The sequence below is a fragment of the Stegostoma tigrinum genome, chromosome 26 (assembly GCF_030684315.1).
Source record: "Stegostoma tigrinum isolate sSteTig4 chromosome 26, sSteTig4.hap1, whole genome shotgun sequence".
In the NCBI taxonomy this organism is placed as follows: Eukaryota; Metazoa; Chordata; class Chondrichthyes; order Orectolobiformes; family Stegostomatidae; genus Stegostoma; species Stegostoma tigrinum.
The window spans coordinates 46107048-46120252 of record NC_081379.1 but is presented as its reverse complement, the minus strand read 5'-3'; the positions used below and the strand labels follow the sequence as shown (position 1 = coordinate 46120252).

The 13205-nt window shown below is 45.6% G+C and overlaps 1 protein-coding gene across 1 annotated transcript in view; it reads right to left on the bottom strand.

Moving 5' to 3' along the window:
• Positions 1-12746, bottom strand: part of slc5a1 (solute carrier family 5 member 1) — an 82744-nt gene extending 69998 nt beyond the window's left edge. The window contains exons 1-2 of the mRNA XM_048556689.2: positions 12414-12746; positions 1198-1269 (exon numbers count right to left, since the gene is read on the bottom strand). Of these exons, the coding sequence (XP_048412646.1) occupies positions 1198-1269; positions 12414-12560 (219 nt within the window). The 5' untranslated portion in view covers positions 12561-12746. The remainder of the gene's footprint in view (positions 1-1197; positions 1270-12413) is intronic.
• Between the last annotated feature and the right edge of the window lie 459 nt (positions 12747-13205).

Sequence of the window (13205 nt, the reverse complement as noted above, 5' to 3'; positions counted from 1 at the left end):
AGAATATTAGACAGGGTGGACAGTGAGAGTCCTTTTTCCTGGGATGGTGATGGCTAGCACGAGGGAACATAGCTTTAAATTGAGGGGTGATAGATATAGGACAGATGTCAGAGGTAGGTTCTTTACTCAGAGAGTAGTAAGGGAATGGAATGCCCTGCCTGCAACAGTAGTAGACTCGCCAAGTTTAAGGGCATTTAAATGGTCACTGGATAAACATATGGATGATAATGGAATAGTGTAAGTTAGATGGGCATCAGATTGGCTTCTCAGGTCAGACCAACTTCGAGGGCTGAAGGCCCTGTAATGTTCTATGTCCTATGTTCTATGTTCTAGGGGCTGCAGGGAATCAGGAAGGCCCAGGGATTGTGGGGCCTTATTTCAAGGGGTTTAGAGCATAAGAATAGGGAAATCTTACTGTAATTGTACAAGGTGCTGGTGAGATCACATCTGGAGTGCTGTGTAAAAAAAATCTGAAAGATCTGCAGATGCTGTAAACCAGGAACAAAAACAGAAGTTGCTGGAAAAGCTCAGCAGGTCTGGCAGCATCTGCGAAGAAAAAAATCAGAGTTAACATTTCGGACCCGGTGACCTTTCCTCAGAACAGGAGTACTGCGAGCAGTTTTGGTCCCCTTATTTAAGGAAAGGTATTTCATCAGAGGCACTTTAGAGAAGGTTCACCAGGATGAAACATTGGTATGGGGACATTGTCTTATAGCAAAGGCTAAACAGGTTGGGACTCTACTCACTGGAGTTTGGAGAAATGAGAAGTGATCCATTGAAACATAGAGGGTTCTTAAGGGGCTGGACAGTATAAACACTGAGAGGATGTTTCCCCTCATGGGAGAGTCCAGGACCAGACGGGGTAGTGTCAGAATAAAGGCACGCTGGTTGAAGACTGAAATGAGGAAGAATCTCTGCTGTCAGAGGGTTGACAGTCTTTGGAGTTCCTTAATACAGATAGCTGGAAAGGCAGAGTTATTGTATATATTTAAGGCTGAGATTGATAGATTCTTGATCAGTCAAGGAATCAAGGGTTAAAATTAGGGTCTGTCCCTCTCTGCCCCAGGGTGATGTTACTCTCTCTCTCTGCCTCTTTCTCCCCAACACTCTCTCTCTCTCTCTCTCTGTCTCCCTGTCCCAGGCCATGTCACAATTTCCATCATCACAATGTTAATGACTGAGATCAAAGCTTCTTACCGGCCACCATATCATGCTCCTGCTCGCGAGGAAGAAGCCTCCAACTGTGCCCCTGTTGCTCCTCACCATTGCCTGTGGACCCAACAGTGTGAAAGTTAGTGCGAGAGCCCCACACGACACCCCGCTCTCCCTTAAGAGACATTCCTGACCTCAGTCAGCAGGGCATGTTAAACTCTGGCTCAGTCTGTGCACAATGGGAACATGAGCACATGCAAGTTCCTCTCTGAGCTTCACACAGAATCAAAGAATTGTTAAGGAACACCAGGAGGCCACTTGGCCCATCGAATCTGCACAGGTTATATCACCTCGTGGCTTTTCCCCATTGTCCCCTCCTGAATTAAATAATGTAAATGAATAATATTTAACTCTAAGACAGTTAAGGATGTTATGTAAGGGCTTTTGGACTCCTGGAGCAACCTATTGATTATATCATGGAGTTGCTCCTCACTGGGTGTAAATAGAATGGTGTGTGTGGGCTATTTCTGTCCAGATAGTCATGGCCTTTTGAAAGCAAAACTACTCTTTTGCAAACATCAATGCAGCGTCCTGACTTGGCACTATACCATTGCTTCTTCAGTGTCACTGGGTCCAAATCCTGGAAGCCCCTTCCCAACTGAATCATGAGTGTGCCGATACCGTATGGACTTCCAGAAGGCAAATCATTACCCTCTCAAGGGCAACTAGGGACGGGCGATAAGTGGCAGTTCAGCTGGCCACGCTCATCCCATGAATGAAGAAACAACAAGGAGAACTATCACCATGACCTTAAGAACTTTTTAAACAATAACAAATATACACACAGACTTTTTTTTATTAACAGAAGCAAAATAGTGTAGATGCTGGTGGTCTGAAATAGAAACTGATGATGTTGGAAATACTCTACACCTCAGGCAGCATTAGGTTTGAACAAAAAGCCAGGCTTGTGATAGAATGTAAGATTGGAATTAAATGACAAACATTGCCTTCAGTTGCTTAGGCCTCAAACTGTAGGTTAATATCTTTTCAGAGATAGTAGGAACTGCAGATGCTGCAGAATCTGAGATAACACGGTGTAGAGCTGGATGAGCACAGCAGGCCGAGCAGCATCAGAGGAGCAGGAAGGCTGATGTTTCGGGCCTAGACCCTTCTTCAGAAATCTTGTTTCCTTTCCATATCCATGTCCTCCTTTAAGTCACTTCTTTAAATATTTTTTTGACCCAGATTTTGGTCACCCGTCCGAATATCTCTTCTCTTTTACGATGTGATTTTTCTGCACATACCTAAGAATTTGGGTTCAAGACAGACTGCCTGAGGAAAAGGGTGGGTTACAAACCATTTTGAGCTGTGGCCTTCCTTAAGAATATTTTTGTTTCACATTAGTCCTAACTAATATTTAACATGGCAACCGGAGGTGTACCAGGCTGTAAGTTTGCTGCTTTGTTATTGAAAGACTTTCTCTTACAATGTGCTTTACCCTATCAAACTCACATAAATCTGCCTTCTAATGTATCACTTTAACTCCCCCCTCGCTGTGCTATGTGCGGACAGTGGTGAGCAACTCCATAATTTAAACATGAGGTCGGTCCAAGAGTCCAAAAGTCCTTACATGACATTGTTATCTGTTTCACTGTTAAATATTATTAATTTATGCTCTTTATGAGGAGGAATGGTAGTGTTAGAGATTTTATTTTTTAAAATAACCCACCATAACGTTGTAATATCAATGGACTAGTATTCCAGGGACTGACTCAGATAGCAGAACTGGAATTCAAAGAATGCAGAATTGAAATTCAAATGATGACGACGAGGAGTCAGGCAGTGAGTTATTTACTGCAGTTTCCTAGTCTCTAACCTGGTCTTGTAGCCACTGTAGTTTTACAATGAGCCCAATTTAGTTTCTGGTCAATGGTAATCCCCAGGATGTTGACCGTGGGGGATTCAGTGATGGTAACACCATTGAATGTCAAAGGATGGTGGCTAAGTTGTCTCTTATTGGTGATGGTCATAGCCTGGCATTTGTGTGGCGTGAATGTTACTTGTCACTTGTCAGCCCAGACCTTGAAATCATCCAGGTCTTGCTGCATTTGAACATGGACTGCTTCAATATCTGAGAAATTGTGAATGGTGTACAATCATTGGCAAACACTCCATCTCTGACCTTGTGATGGAGGGAAAGTCATTGATGAAGCAGTTAAAAATGCTAAGTCCCTGAGGAGCTCCAGCAGAGATATCATGGAGCTGAGATGACTGACTTCCAGCAGCTACACCCATTTTCCTATCTGCCAGGTATGACTCCAAACAGCGGAGAGTTTGCCTCCTGATTCCAACTGACTCCACTTTTGCTTAGGGTCGTTGATGCCACTCTTGGTCGAATGCAGTCAAGGACCGTCACTCTCACCTCATCCTGTGGGATTCAGCTCTTTTGTTCATGTGTTGAAACAAGGCTGTATTGAGGTCAGGAGCCTAGTGGCCCTGGTAGAACCCAAACTGGGCGTCACTGAGCAGGTTATTGCTGAGCAGGTGCTTGATAGCTCTGTAGGTGACTGTGCTCCATCTAGATTCATGGTGATCAATGGCAGACTGATGCTGCCACCATTGGCCGGGTTGGGTTTGTCCTGCTTTTTGCGTACCTGGGCAATTTTCCACATTGTTGGGTAGATAGCAGTGTTATAACTGCACTGGAACAGCTTGGCTAGGGGAGCAGCAGGTTCTGGAGCACAAGTCTTCAGTACTATTGTTGGAATGTTTTCAGGACCCCTAGCCTTTGCAATATTGAGTGTCTCCAACTTTATCTTGATATCACGTGGAGCGAATCGAATTGGCTGAAGACTGGTATCTGTGATGATGGGGACCACCGGAGCAGGCTGAGGTGGATCATCCACTCGGCACTTCTGGGTGAAGAGTGCAGCGAAAGCTTCAGCTTTATCTGTTACACTGATGTGCTAAGCTCTCCCATCGTAGAGGTGAGGGGTGTTTGTGGAACTCTCCCCCTTCCATGGTCACCGGTGTTTAAAATTATTTGTGGTAGGATGCACACGTTGATCGTGGGATTGTTTCTACTGCTGCTGTTGATGGTCCACAGTGCCTTGTGGATGCCCAGTGTCGAGTTGCTAGGTCTGTCCCATTTAGCACAGTGATAGTGCCACACAACATGATGGAAGTTATTCTCGACACGAAGGCAGGACTTTGTCTCCACAAGGACTGTGTGATGGTCACTCTTACTGATACTGTCATGGACAGATTGGCAGATTTGTAAGGATGAGGCCAAGTATGTTTTTCCCTCTTGTTAGTTCCCTCCCCACCTGCCGTAGACCCAGTCTAGCAGCCATGTCATTTAGGATCTGACCAGCTCAATCAGTGTTACTGCTGCCAAGCCACTGTTGGTGATGGACATTGAAGTCCCCCACCCAGAGTACATTTTGTGCCCTTGCCATCCTCCGTGCTTCCCTCCAGTGTTGCTCAACATTGAGGAGAATTGATTCATCAGCTGAGGGAGGACAGTATGTGGCAATCAGTAGGAGATTTCCTTGCCCATGTTTAACTTGAAACCACGAGACTTCACGTGGCCCAGAGCCAATGTTGAGGATTCACAGGTAAACACACTCCTGACAGACCCTCTGCTGGGTCTGTGCGTCCGGTGACACAGGACATATCCAGGGATGGTGATGGTGGTGTCTGGGACATAGTTTGTAAGGTATGATTCTGTCAGTAGACTATGCCAGGCTATTGTCTGACTAGTCTGTGAAACAGCTCTCCCAATTTGGGCACTAGTCCCTAGATGTTAATGAGAAGGACTTTGCAGAATCAACAGGGCTGTTTGTGCCATTATCTTTGAGGGTGCTGAGGTCAATGCCAGTTGGTCCATTTGTTTTCATTTCTCTGTTAAGGCTTGCTTGGTCATTTCCGAGTGCAGCAGTCACATGTAGGCCAGGCAAAGACTGATGATTTCCTTTTGGTTTTCAACAGCAATGTTCTGGTCATCATTGGACTTCCAGTTCTTTGCAAAGTGCCCTCTGCTTTGTTGGGATTTGCACCCAGGTCTCTGGGTTTTTGAACACCCAATCCTAATTGATCTCCTGTCCATCCTAAATCAGGTACCCCTTCCAGACCCCACTAGATTACAACAGAGGATTCCTCTTGAGATCATTTTTGAGTTGATCACCTGTTAAACCCTGGAATGGTTGCGATTGCCTGATGGATTTGGAGGGCTGTCTTCCAGACTGGACTTGGATTATTTCAGCTCTCCCAGGAGATAATGAAGTTGATGGTTGGGTGGGGTTTGGGGATTGTCTCCTTCTGCCACTTGTTCGCCTCCTGTAACATACTCCATGAAATGTACCATGTTAATCGAGCCTTCAGTTGCTGCTTCGGTGTCTTTACATGTAGTTCACAGTCAACCCCTGCAGGGCACCTTGCCCAAGTGTAATCTCCATGACAGAACCTACACGAGTCAGGGGCCACTTAGCAACTGACCTGCACTCTTTTCTCATCAAGGATAAATTGTTCGTCCCTTTTGAGCAGCGGTATTGTTCTGCCTGTCCTGATGAGTGCAAGATGAAAGACTGCAAAAACTGTTCGAATCTTCTACAGAGTGACTAGTTGAACAAATAAATATTTCAACCACAGGCACATTGTCTGAGATTAAGGTTTACCTATTTAATAAGGTCTCATGCTTTGGGAAGCCTGGTCCTTCCCAAGCAGTGCACAACATACACACTAATGTTTAAACATCACCTCGATCTTTAAGGAAAACTCCAGATTCCTGACAAACTGCAACTCACAGTGCGCCGAGCTCACCAGGGCCTCATTGCTTCTGAGATAATAAGTCTTTGCAATCTATTTCAATACTCTCCGAATCCATTTCCAATTAATTCATGCTCATCAACAGCTTTAGGTTTGGAATCTGTGCCTGGGAAGATAAATGTTGTGATTTCTAATCTCAGTTGCGATGGATTAGTTTTCTTAACTGCTGCTGCTGGTTCGGCCCTCACAACCCGTACTTAAATACTTCGGTACCAACTACTCATCTACAAGACGTTACCTTTGATGTGGAGGGGCTGGTGTTGGGACTGGGATGGACAAGGTCAGAAATCACACGACACCAGGTTATAGTCCAACAAGTTTATTTGAAATCACTTGCTTTTGGAGCACTGCTCCTTCTTAAGGTGCTAGCGAGAGAGGTAGGATCAGACACAGAATCTATAAGTGAAAGATCAAGTGTCACACAACTGATAGGGATGTATTAAACAAACCTAATATGTTGTTAAATCTTTAATCAGTTAGAAGGTTTTAATTGATTAATATGTCTGTGTAAATCCCCGAATTCCTTTCAAGTCACAGTCCTGAAGGAACTGAAGGTTTTATCAGTGTAAAGAAGAGGTGACATTTTAGGTCAGACAGTGCATTTTAGACTTGAGACCTTGTTTAGAATCTGTGATAATGGGAACTGCAGATGCTGGAGAACCCGAGATAACAAAGTGTGGAGCTGGATGAACACAGCAGGCCAAGCAGCATCTCAGGAGCACAAAAGCTGACGTTTCGGGCCTACACCCTTCATCAGAGAGGGGCATGGGGAGAGGGTTCTGGAATAAATAGGGAGAGAGGGGGAGGCGGACCGAAGATGGAGAGAAAAGAAGATAGGTGGAGAGGAGAGTATAGGTGGGGAGGTAGGGAGGGGATAGGTCAGTCCAGGGAAGATGGGCAGGTCAAGGAGGCGGGATGAGGTTAGTAGGTAGGAAATGGAGGTGCGGCTTGAGGTGGGAGGAAGGGATGGGTGAGAGGAAGAACAGGTTAGGGAAGCAGAGACAGGCTGGGCTGGTTTTGGGATGCAGTGGGGGAAGGGGAGATTTTGAAGCTTGTGAAGTCTACGTTGATACCATTGGGCTGCAGGGTTCCCAAGCGGAATATGAGTTGCTGTTCCTGCAACCTTTGGGTGGCATCATTGTGGCACTGCAGGAGGCCCATGATGGACATATCGTCTGAGGAATGGGAGGGGGAGTTAAAATGGTTCGCGACTGGGAGGTGCAGTTGTTTATTGCGAACCGAGCGGAGGTGTCCTGCAAAGCAGCCCCCAAGCCTCCGCTTGGTTTCCCCAATGTAGAGGAAGCCACACCGGGTGCAATGGATACAATATACCACATTGGCAGATGTGCAGGTGAACCTCTGCTTAATGTGGAAGGTCATTCTGGGGCCTGGGATGGGGGTGAGGGAGGAGGTGTGGGGGCAAGTGTAGCACTTCCTGCGGGAAGGTGCCGGGTGTGGTGGGGTTGGAGGGCAGCGTGGAGCAGACAAGGGAGTCGCAGAGAGAGTGGTCTCTCCGGAACGCAGACAAGGGTAGGGCTTGGGTGGTGGGGTCGGATTGTAGATGGCAGAAGTGTGTGTGTGTGTGTGTGTGTGTGTGTGTGTGTGTGTGTGTGTGTGTGTGTGTGTGTGTGTGTGTGTGTGTGTGTGTGGTTGGGGGGGGGAGGTGAGGGTGAGGGAAGAGAAAGAGAGGGTTTACATAGACATATTAATCAATTAAAACCTTCTAACTGATTAAAGATTTAACAGAATCTTAGGTTTGTTTAATACATCCCAATCAGTGGTGTGGCCCTTTGATTTTTCACTTATAAAGTCTGTGCCTGATATTACCCCTCTCACTGATGCCTGAAGAAGTAGCTAGGCTCCGAAAGCTTCAGATAAACTGTTGGTCTATTGCCTGGTGTCATGTGATTTCTGATGTTATCTTTAAATTGAATAAAACTAGGCCAAGCTGTTACAATCTCATTGCAGTCTCACTGCTTCAAACCCAGAATTGTCACGAAGGCCTGGAGTTGAATATTTTCGCCAAGTTTATCTTGAGAGGTACACCAACTTCCCTGACTCCTAAAAAGCAAAATATTGTAGATGATAGACATCTGGAAAAGCATCTTCTCTGCAGAAAGAATGACGTGAGTTCTGGATAAGAGTCACACCAGACTTGAAACAATCGCTATGCTTCTCACTCTGCAGCTGCTGCCGTGTTGCTCTAGCACTTTATGTTTTTATACTTGACTGGTATATGCTGATTTTTAAACTCTCACTCTGATGCAATCAAATTTCCTCCCATGACCTTGTCCCTGCCTATCCCGTACTCTCTGTGATCCCTATGACCCTCCAGGCTATCTGTGCTCCCCCCAGTCCTGAGCTCACCACTTTATACAGTACCTTCATCTCCTTGTCTAGAGTTTGGTTCCTCACTATCTGCTCGATCCAGTCCATGGTTCTGAAAATAAATTCTAACTCAGGATTTTGAAAAACCTCAATCAGATCTCCTAAGATGCTGCTTGGCCTGCTGTGTTCATCCAGCTCCACACTTTGTATCTCCTCTTAGCCATCTTCTTTCCAAAGAGAACAGTCCCAATGTCATCAATCTATCCTCATCACTGAAGTTTGTTATCCCTGAAGCTATCCTTATCCAGCGCTTCCACCCTCTCTCCTTTACATTCACATCCTTCCTACAATGGGACACCCACAATGATACACAGTTGCCCAGTTGAGGTCTAGCATGTGTTTTGTACAAATTCAGCATCACCCGCTCTTGTACTCTCTATTAATAAAGCAGGAACACTGTGTACTTTATTAACTACTGTCTCTGCCTGTCCTGCCACCTTCAATGATTATATACCACACCCCCAGCTCCCTCTGCTCCTGTGCCTCCTTTAGAACTGTACCCCCTATTTTGTATTGTCTTTCAGCGTTCCTACAAAGTCAATCTCTTCTCACTTCTCTGCACTGATCCTCATCTGTCACCAAAGTGCCCATGCCCTTTTGGAGATCCACATTATCCTCACAGTTTACAATTCTTCCAAGTTTCAAGTCATCTCTAAAATTTAAAATTGCCCCCTGCACACCAAGCTGCAGATCATTCACGTATAGATCAAGAAATAAGGTAACCGCACTCTAAACCCTTCCTCTAGCCCAAAACACATCAACCCTTCCTCTAGCCCAAAACACATCAACCCTTCCTCTAGCCCAAAACACATCAACCCTTCCTCTCTTTTTCCGATCACTCAATCAATGTTCGATGATCTGCCCGAAAGGATAACGTGCCTCTGATATCAGGTTTGTTAAGATTTGTTACCCAATTCCATCTCTATCTTTCCAGCTGCTGGAAACCAGCTTTTGAGGATGACATTTCCTTCAGACCCTGTACCGGGAAGTTCAGGAGCGATTGAAAGTCAGAATCAATGTAAATGGCATTTGTTTTATTGACCTTTGTAAGCAATCATTCATCACTCAATGCTTGCCAACTCTCCTGTTTCAACGTGTTTGTCCATTGTGTTTCCAGCAGTAAAGTGACCTGCTGAATTCCCATAATGGGGGAGCTCAATCAATGACAAACAGTCACTGATCAATCAGTGATAATAAAATGTGAGGCTGGATGAACACAGCAGGCCAAGCAGCATCTCAGGAGCACAAAAGCTGACGTTTTGGGCCTAGACCCTTCATCAGAGAGCACTGATCAATCAGTGTTGGCTCTGTTTGTCTCCAAAGGCTGAAGGTGTCTGACCTCTACACCATAACAGATTCCCAAAATATTATATTCAGTTCTCACACTTGGTGGACTTTCAAGAGACCTGCAAAGTGGGGGGAATGGATGCCCTGGCACTGGATCAAGAAAGACTCCAGTCTGCATTTCATCGAATCCCTACGGTGCGGCTAGAGGCTGACTGGCCCCTCACGTCCACACTGACCCTCTGAAGAACATCCCATCCAAATCCCTACCCTATCCCTATACCCTTGCATTCCCCGTGGCTAGCCTACACATCTTTGGACTGTGGGAGGAAGCTGGAGAACCTGGAGGAAACCCACTCAGACACGGGGAGATTGTGCAATGTCCTCACAGATGAGGCTGGAATCGAACACAGACCCCGTGGCACTGTAAGATAGCAGTGCTAGCCACTGAACCACCATGACAGTAAGGGCTTGGTATTGCTTTGAGTTAAAAGACCTGGTGTGTTATATTTCAGCTGGGGCCATCCAATGGAGTCATAGAGAGCCAAATAGCCTCCATTTGCATGAGAACACTGCAATTTTGGGATTAAACCGTGGGCTCTGATCTCCGTTCCACTCCGGCAGTGAACTTGTCAATCCTAGCCAGGTGTTGGTGGCAGAGACAGAGTATGGTGGAGGTTTAGGGGTGTTTGGCTGGGCAAGACAGATACACATCACCCTAGTTGGCAATACAGAGTGGCACCGAGAGCATTGGCTCGATTCCTGTAATGATTGATATGGGCTATTGTCACCTTCACTCCCATTTCAGAATCAAAGCCAGGGCCAGTGAAGTGATGCATCAGAGGGCAAAGGAACTAACAGCAATAGGGAGCAGAGTTGTCTTACGCAGCGAGTGGTCAGGATCTGGGTCAAACAAAAATAATAAAGTTGATTTAAAAATAACTTACAACAGATCCAGAAATGATATGAGGAAAAGTCCAGTGGTGGAAAGTCATACCATGTCTTAAATTACTTATACTGGTCCTAAACGCACCTTATGAAAGTGTCAAATCTCTACAGCAGATATGAGTAGACTTGCTGCAGATATTTATGATTATTAGTTACCACTGCAAGTAATGTTTCAACAGCATGGTATCTGGATGCATCGTGGCTTGGCACGGCAACTGCTCTGCACAGGGCCATAAGAAACTAAAGAGAGTTCCAAACACAGCCCAGTCCAAACCAGCCTCCCGTCCACTGACTCCACCTCTCCTTCCCACTGCCTTGGGAAAGCAGCCAACATGTTCTAAGACCCCTCCCACCCTGGTTATACTCTCTTCCACACTCTTCCATAGGGCAGAAGATACAAAAGTTTAAGCCTCCCTGCTGTTATTAGACTGCTGAATGGACCTCTCAAATTTTAAATTTAATGTTGACCTCGCTCTCTGTGCACCTTCTCTACAGCTGTAACATAGTATTGCTCACTCTGTTCTACTACCCTAGTGCACTTTGTATGGTATGATCTACCTGTACTGCACTCAAAACCACACCTCTCACTGTACCTAGGTACATGTGACAATAATAAATCAAACCGAAAATAATACTCATCAGCTAACCTCTCTGGCCACAACACCTTTCACAAATGTGCAATCTCAATCCTCCAGAACTTGTACAATTTGTGGAGATGTTAAAAGGTGGCAAGGAAAGAAGATTTTTGTCTTGCCTTCAATGGGACAAGATCTCAGGAATACCACATTTCAAACAGAATAACAATTATTGCCCTAGGAATTCATACTTGGAATTCTGCCCTGAATAAAAGTTTTTACAGCAATTTTTGTTTTAGCAATGCTCGCGTTCTCTACTACAAAGTCATTTGTAATAAATGGGGGGGGGGGGGGGGGGGGCAGTGGGGTGATTAAGTGGGCTTGATAACCTCCCATTTTGAAAGAGACCGTTAGTGACAGCCTGTCAAACCAGGAACAATCCCCACCCCCTTGACCTGTCCGTCCTCCCCGGACTGACCTATCCCCTCCTGACCTCCCCACCTACACTCACCTCTACAGGCTCCATCCCCGCCCCTTTAACTTGTCTGTCTCCTCTCCACCTATCTTCTCCTCACTCCATCTTTGATCTGCCTCCCCCTCGCTCCCTAATTATTTCAGAATCCTCTCCCCATCCCCCTTTTCTGATGAAGGGTCTAGGCCTGAAACATCAGCTTCTGTGCTCCTGAGATGCTGCTTGGCCTGCTGTGTTCTACACTTTGTTATCTACGATTGAGACACGAGTTACCCAAAGTTATCTCAGTCAGTGATAGCCCACTTCTAAAGACCTGTTCAAGTCTGAAGTCAGACTACATGGGGTTAAGCAGAAGACATCAATAAATTGCACTCTGATGAAGAGCCATCTAGACTCAAAACTTTAGCTTGCTCTCTCTCCATGGATGCTTCCTGACCTGCTGTGATTTCCAGCATTTGTTGTTTTCAGTACAGATTCCAGCATCTGCAGTAAATTGCTCCCATCAATAAATTGACCCACAGCTGGCCTTCCACAAATAGGATTAATGTTAATTTGAAAGATCACAAATGGAGGGAAATTCGGAGCTTGTTCCCAAATAAACATCCAGTAATGCAGAAGCACAGAAATTAAATACAAATGGTATATCATCTCAATTTAAGCATTGTAAAATAATCTCTGCAATTTATGCAGCGTTAAAGTCCCTCTGAATGTTGAAGGATGAATGTTGCATCCAATCAGTGTAGACACTTGTTCTCCCTTGAACTTACCCAGATTCCCACTGCCAGAACCACCAGGAAATAGATGACAATGACTGAGATATCTGCTGGGTTGTTGACAGCTATCGTGTGCTCGGTGTTGCCAGCACCTGTAGTGGTGAGGCTGCTTGGGGTCACGGTGCCACTGGCCATTTTCATTCATGAAGCACACAGCTCGTTCTCGCTCTCTTGCTCTGCCTTGCAGAAACAGAGACAGAGATAATGTAAAGGTTCCTGCAGCTTTTTATAGACCGATCCAGTCGAGGTGTGGTTCAAATTACCTTCTGTTAATGACAAAACCGGGAAGTAAATAAAAGGGCTGCTTTGTGCGATCAAGAACATTTTCTTTCTTCACCTGAAGTGCAACTTTGCTCAGGTCAGGAATTTGAGCATTCTCCATTTGTTAATCAACAACAAAGCCTGACCGCACTCTCTCAGGTTTAAGTCTCTCTCCAAAGGATTGTACAGAGAGATCTCAGGCTAGACTCCCTCCTCCCAGTCCCCAACGGGTGCTGCACTGTCAGAGACGCTGCCTTCAGACTGAGCTGCGAAACTAACTCCTTCCCCCGACAAACCCCAAAGTACTGTTTTACAGGCACTGTTTAAACTAGGGCATCAAAATACATTATCCTGAAAACAGATTATATGCATTCCCATCTGCAGAATCTTATTGTGGGCAAATTGTCTAGTACAGTACGTGTGGTCATTGGAGGTCAGTCATCTCAGCTCCAGGACATCTCTGCAGGAGTTCCTCAGGGCAGTGACCGAGACCCAATCATCTTCAGCTGCTTCATCAATGAGCTT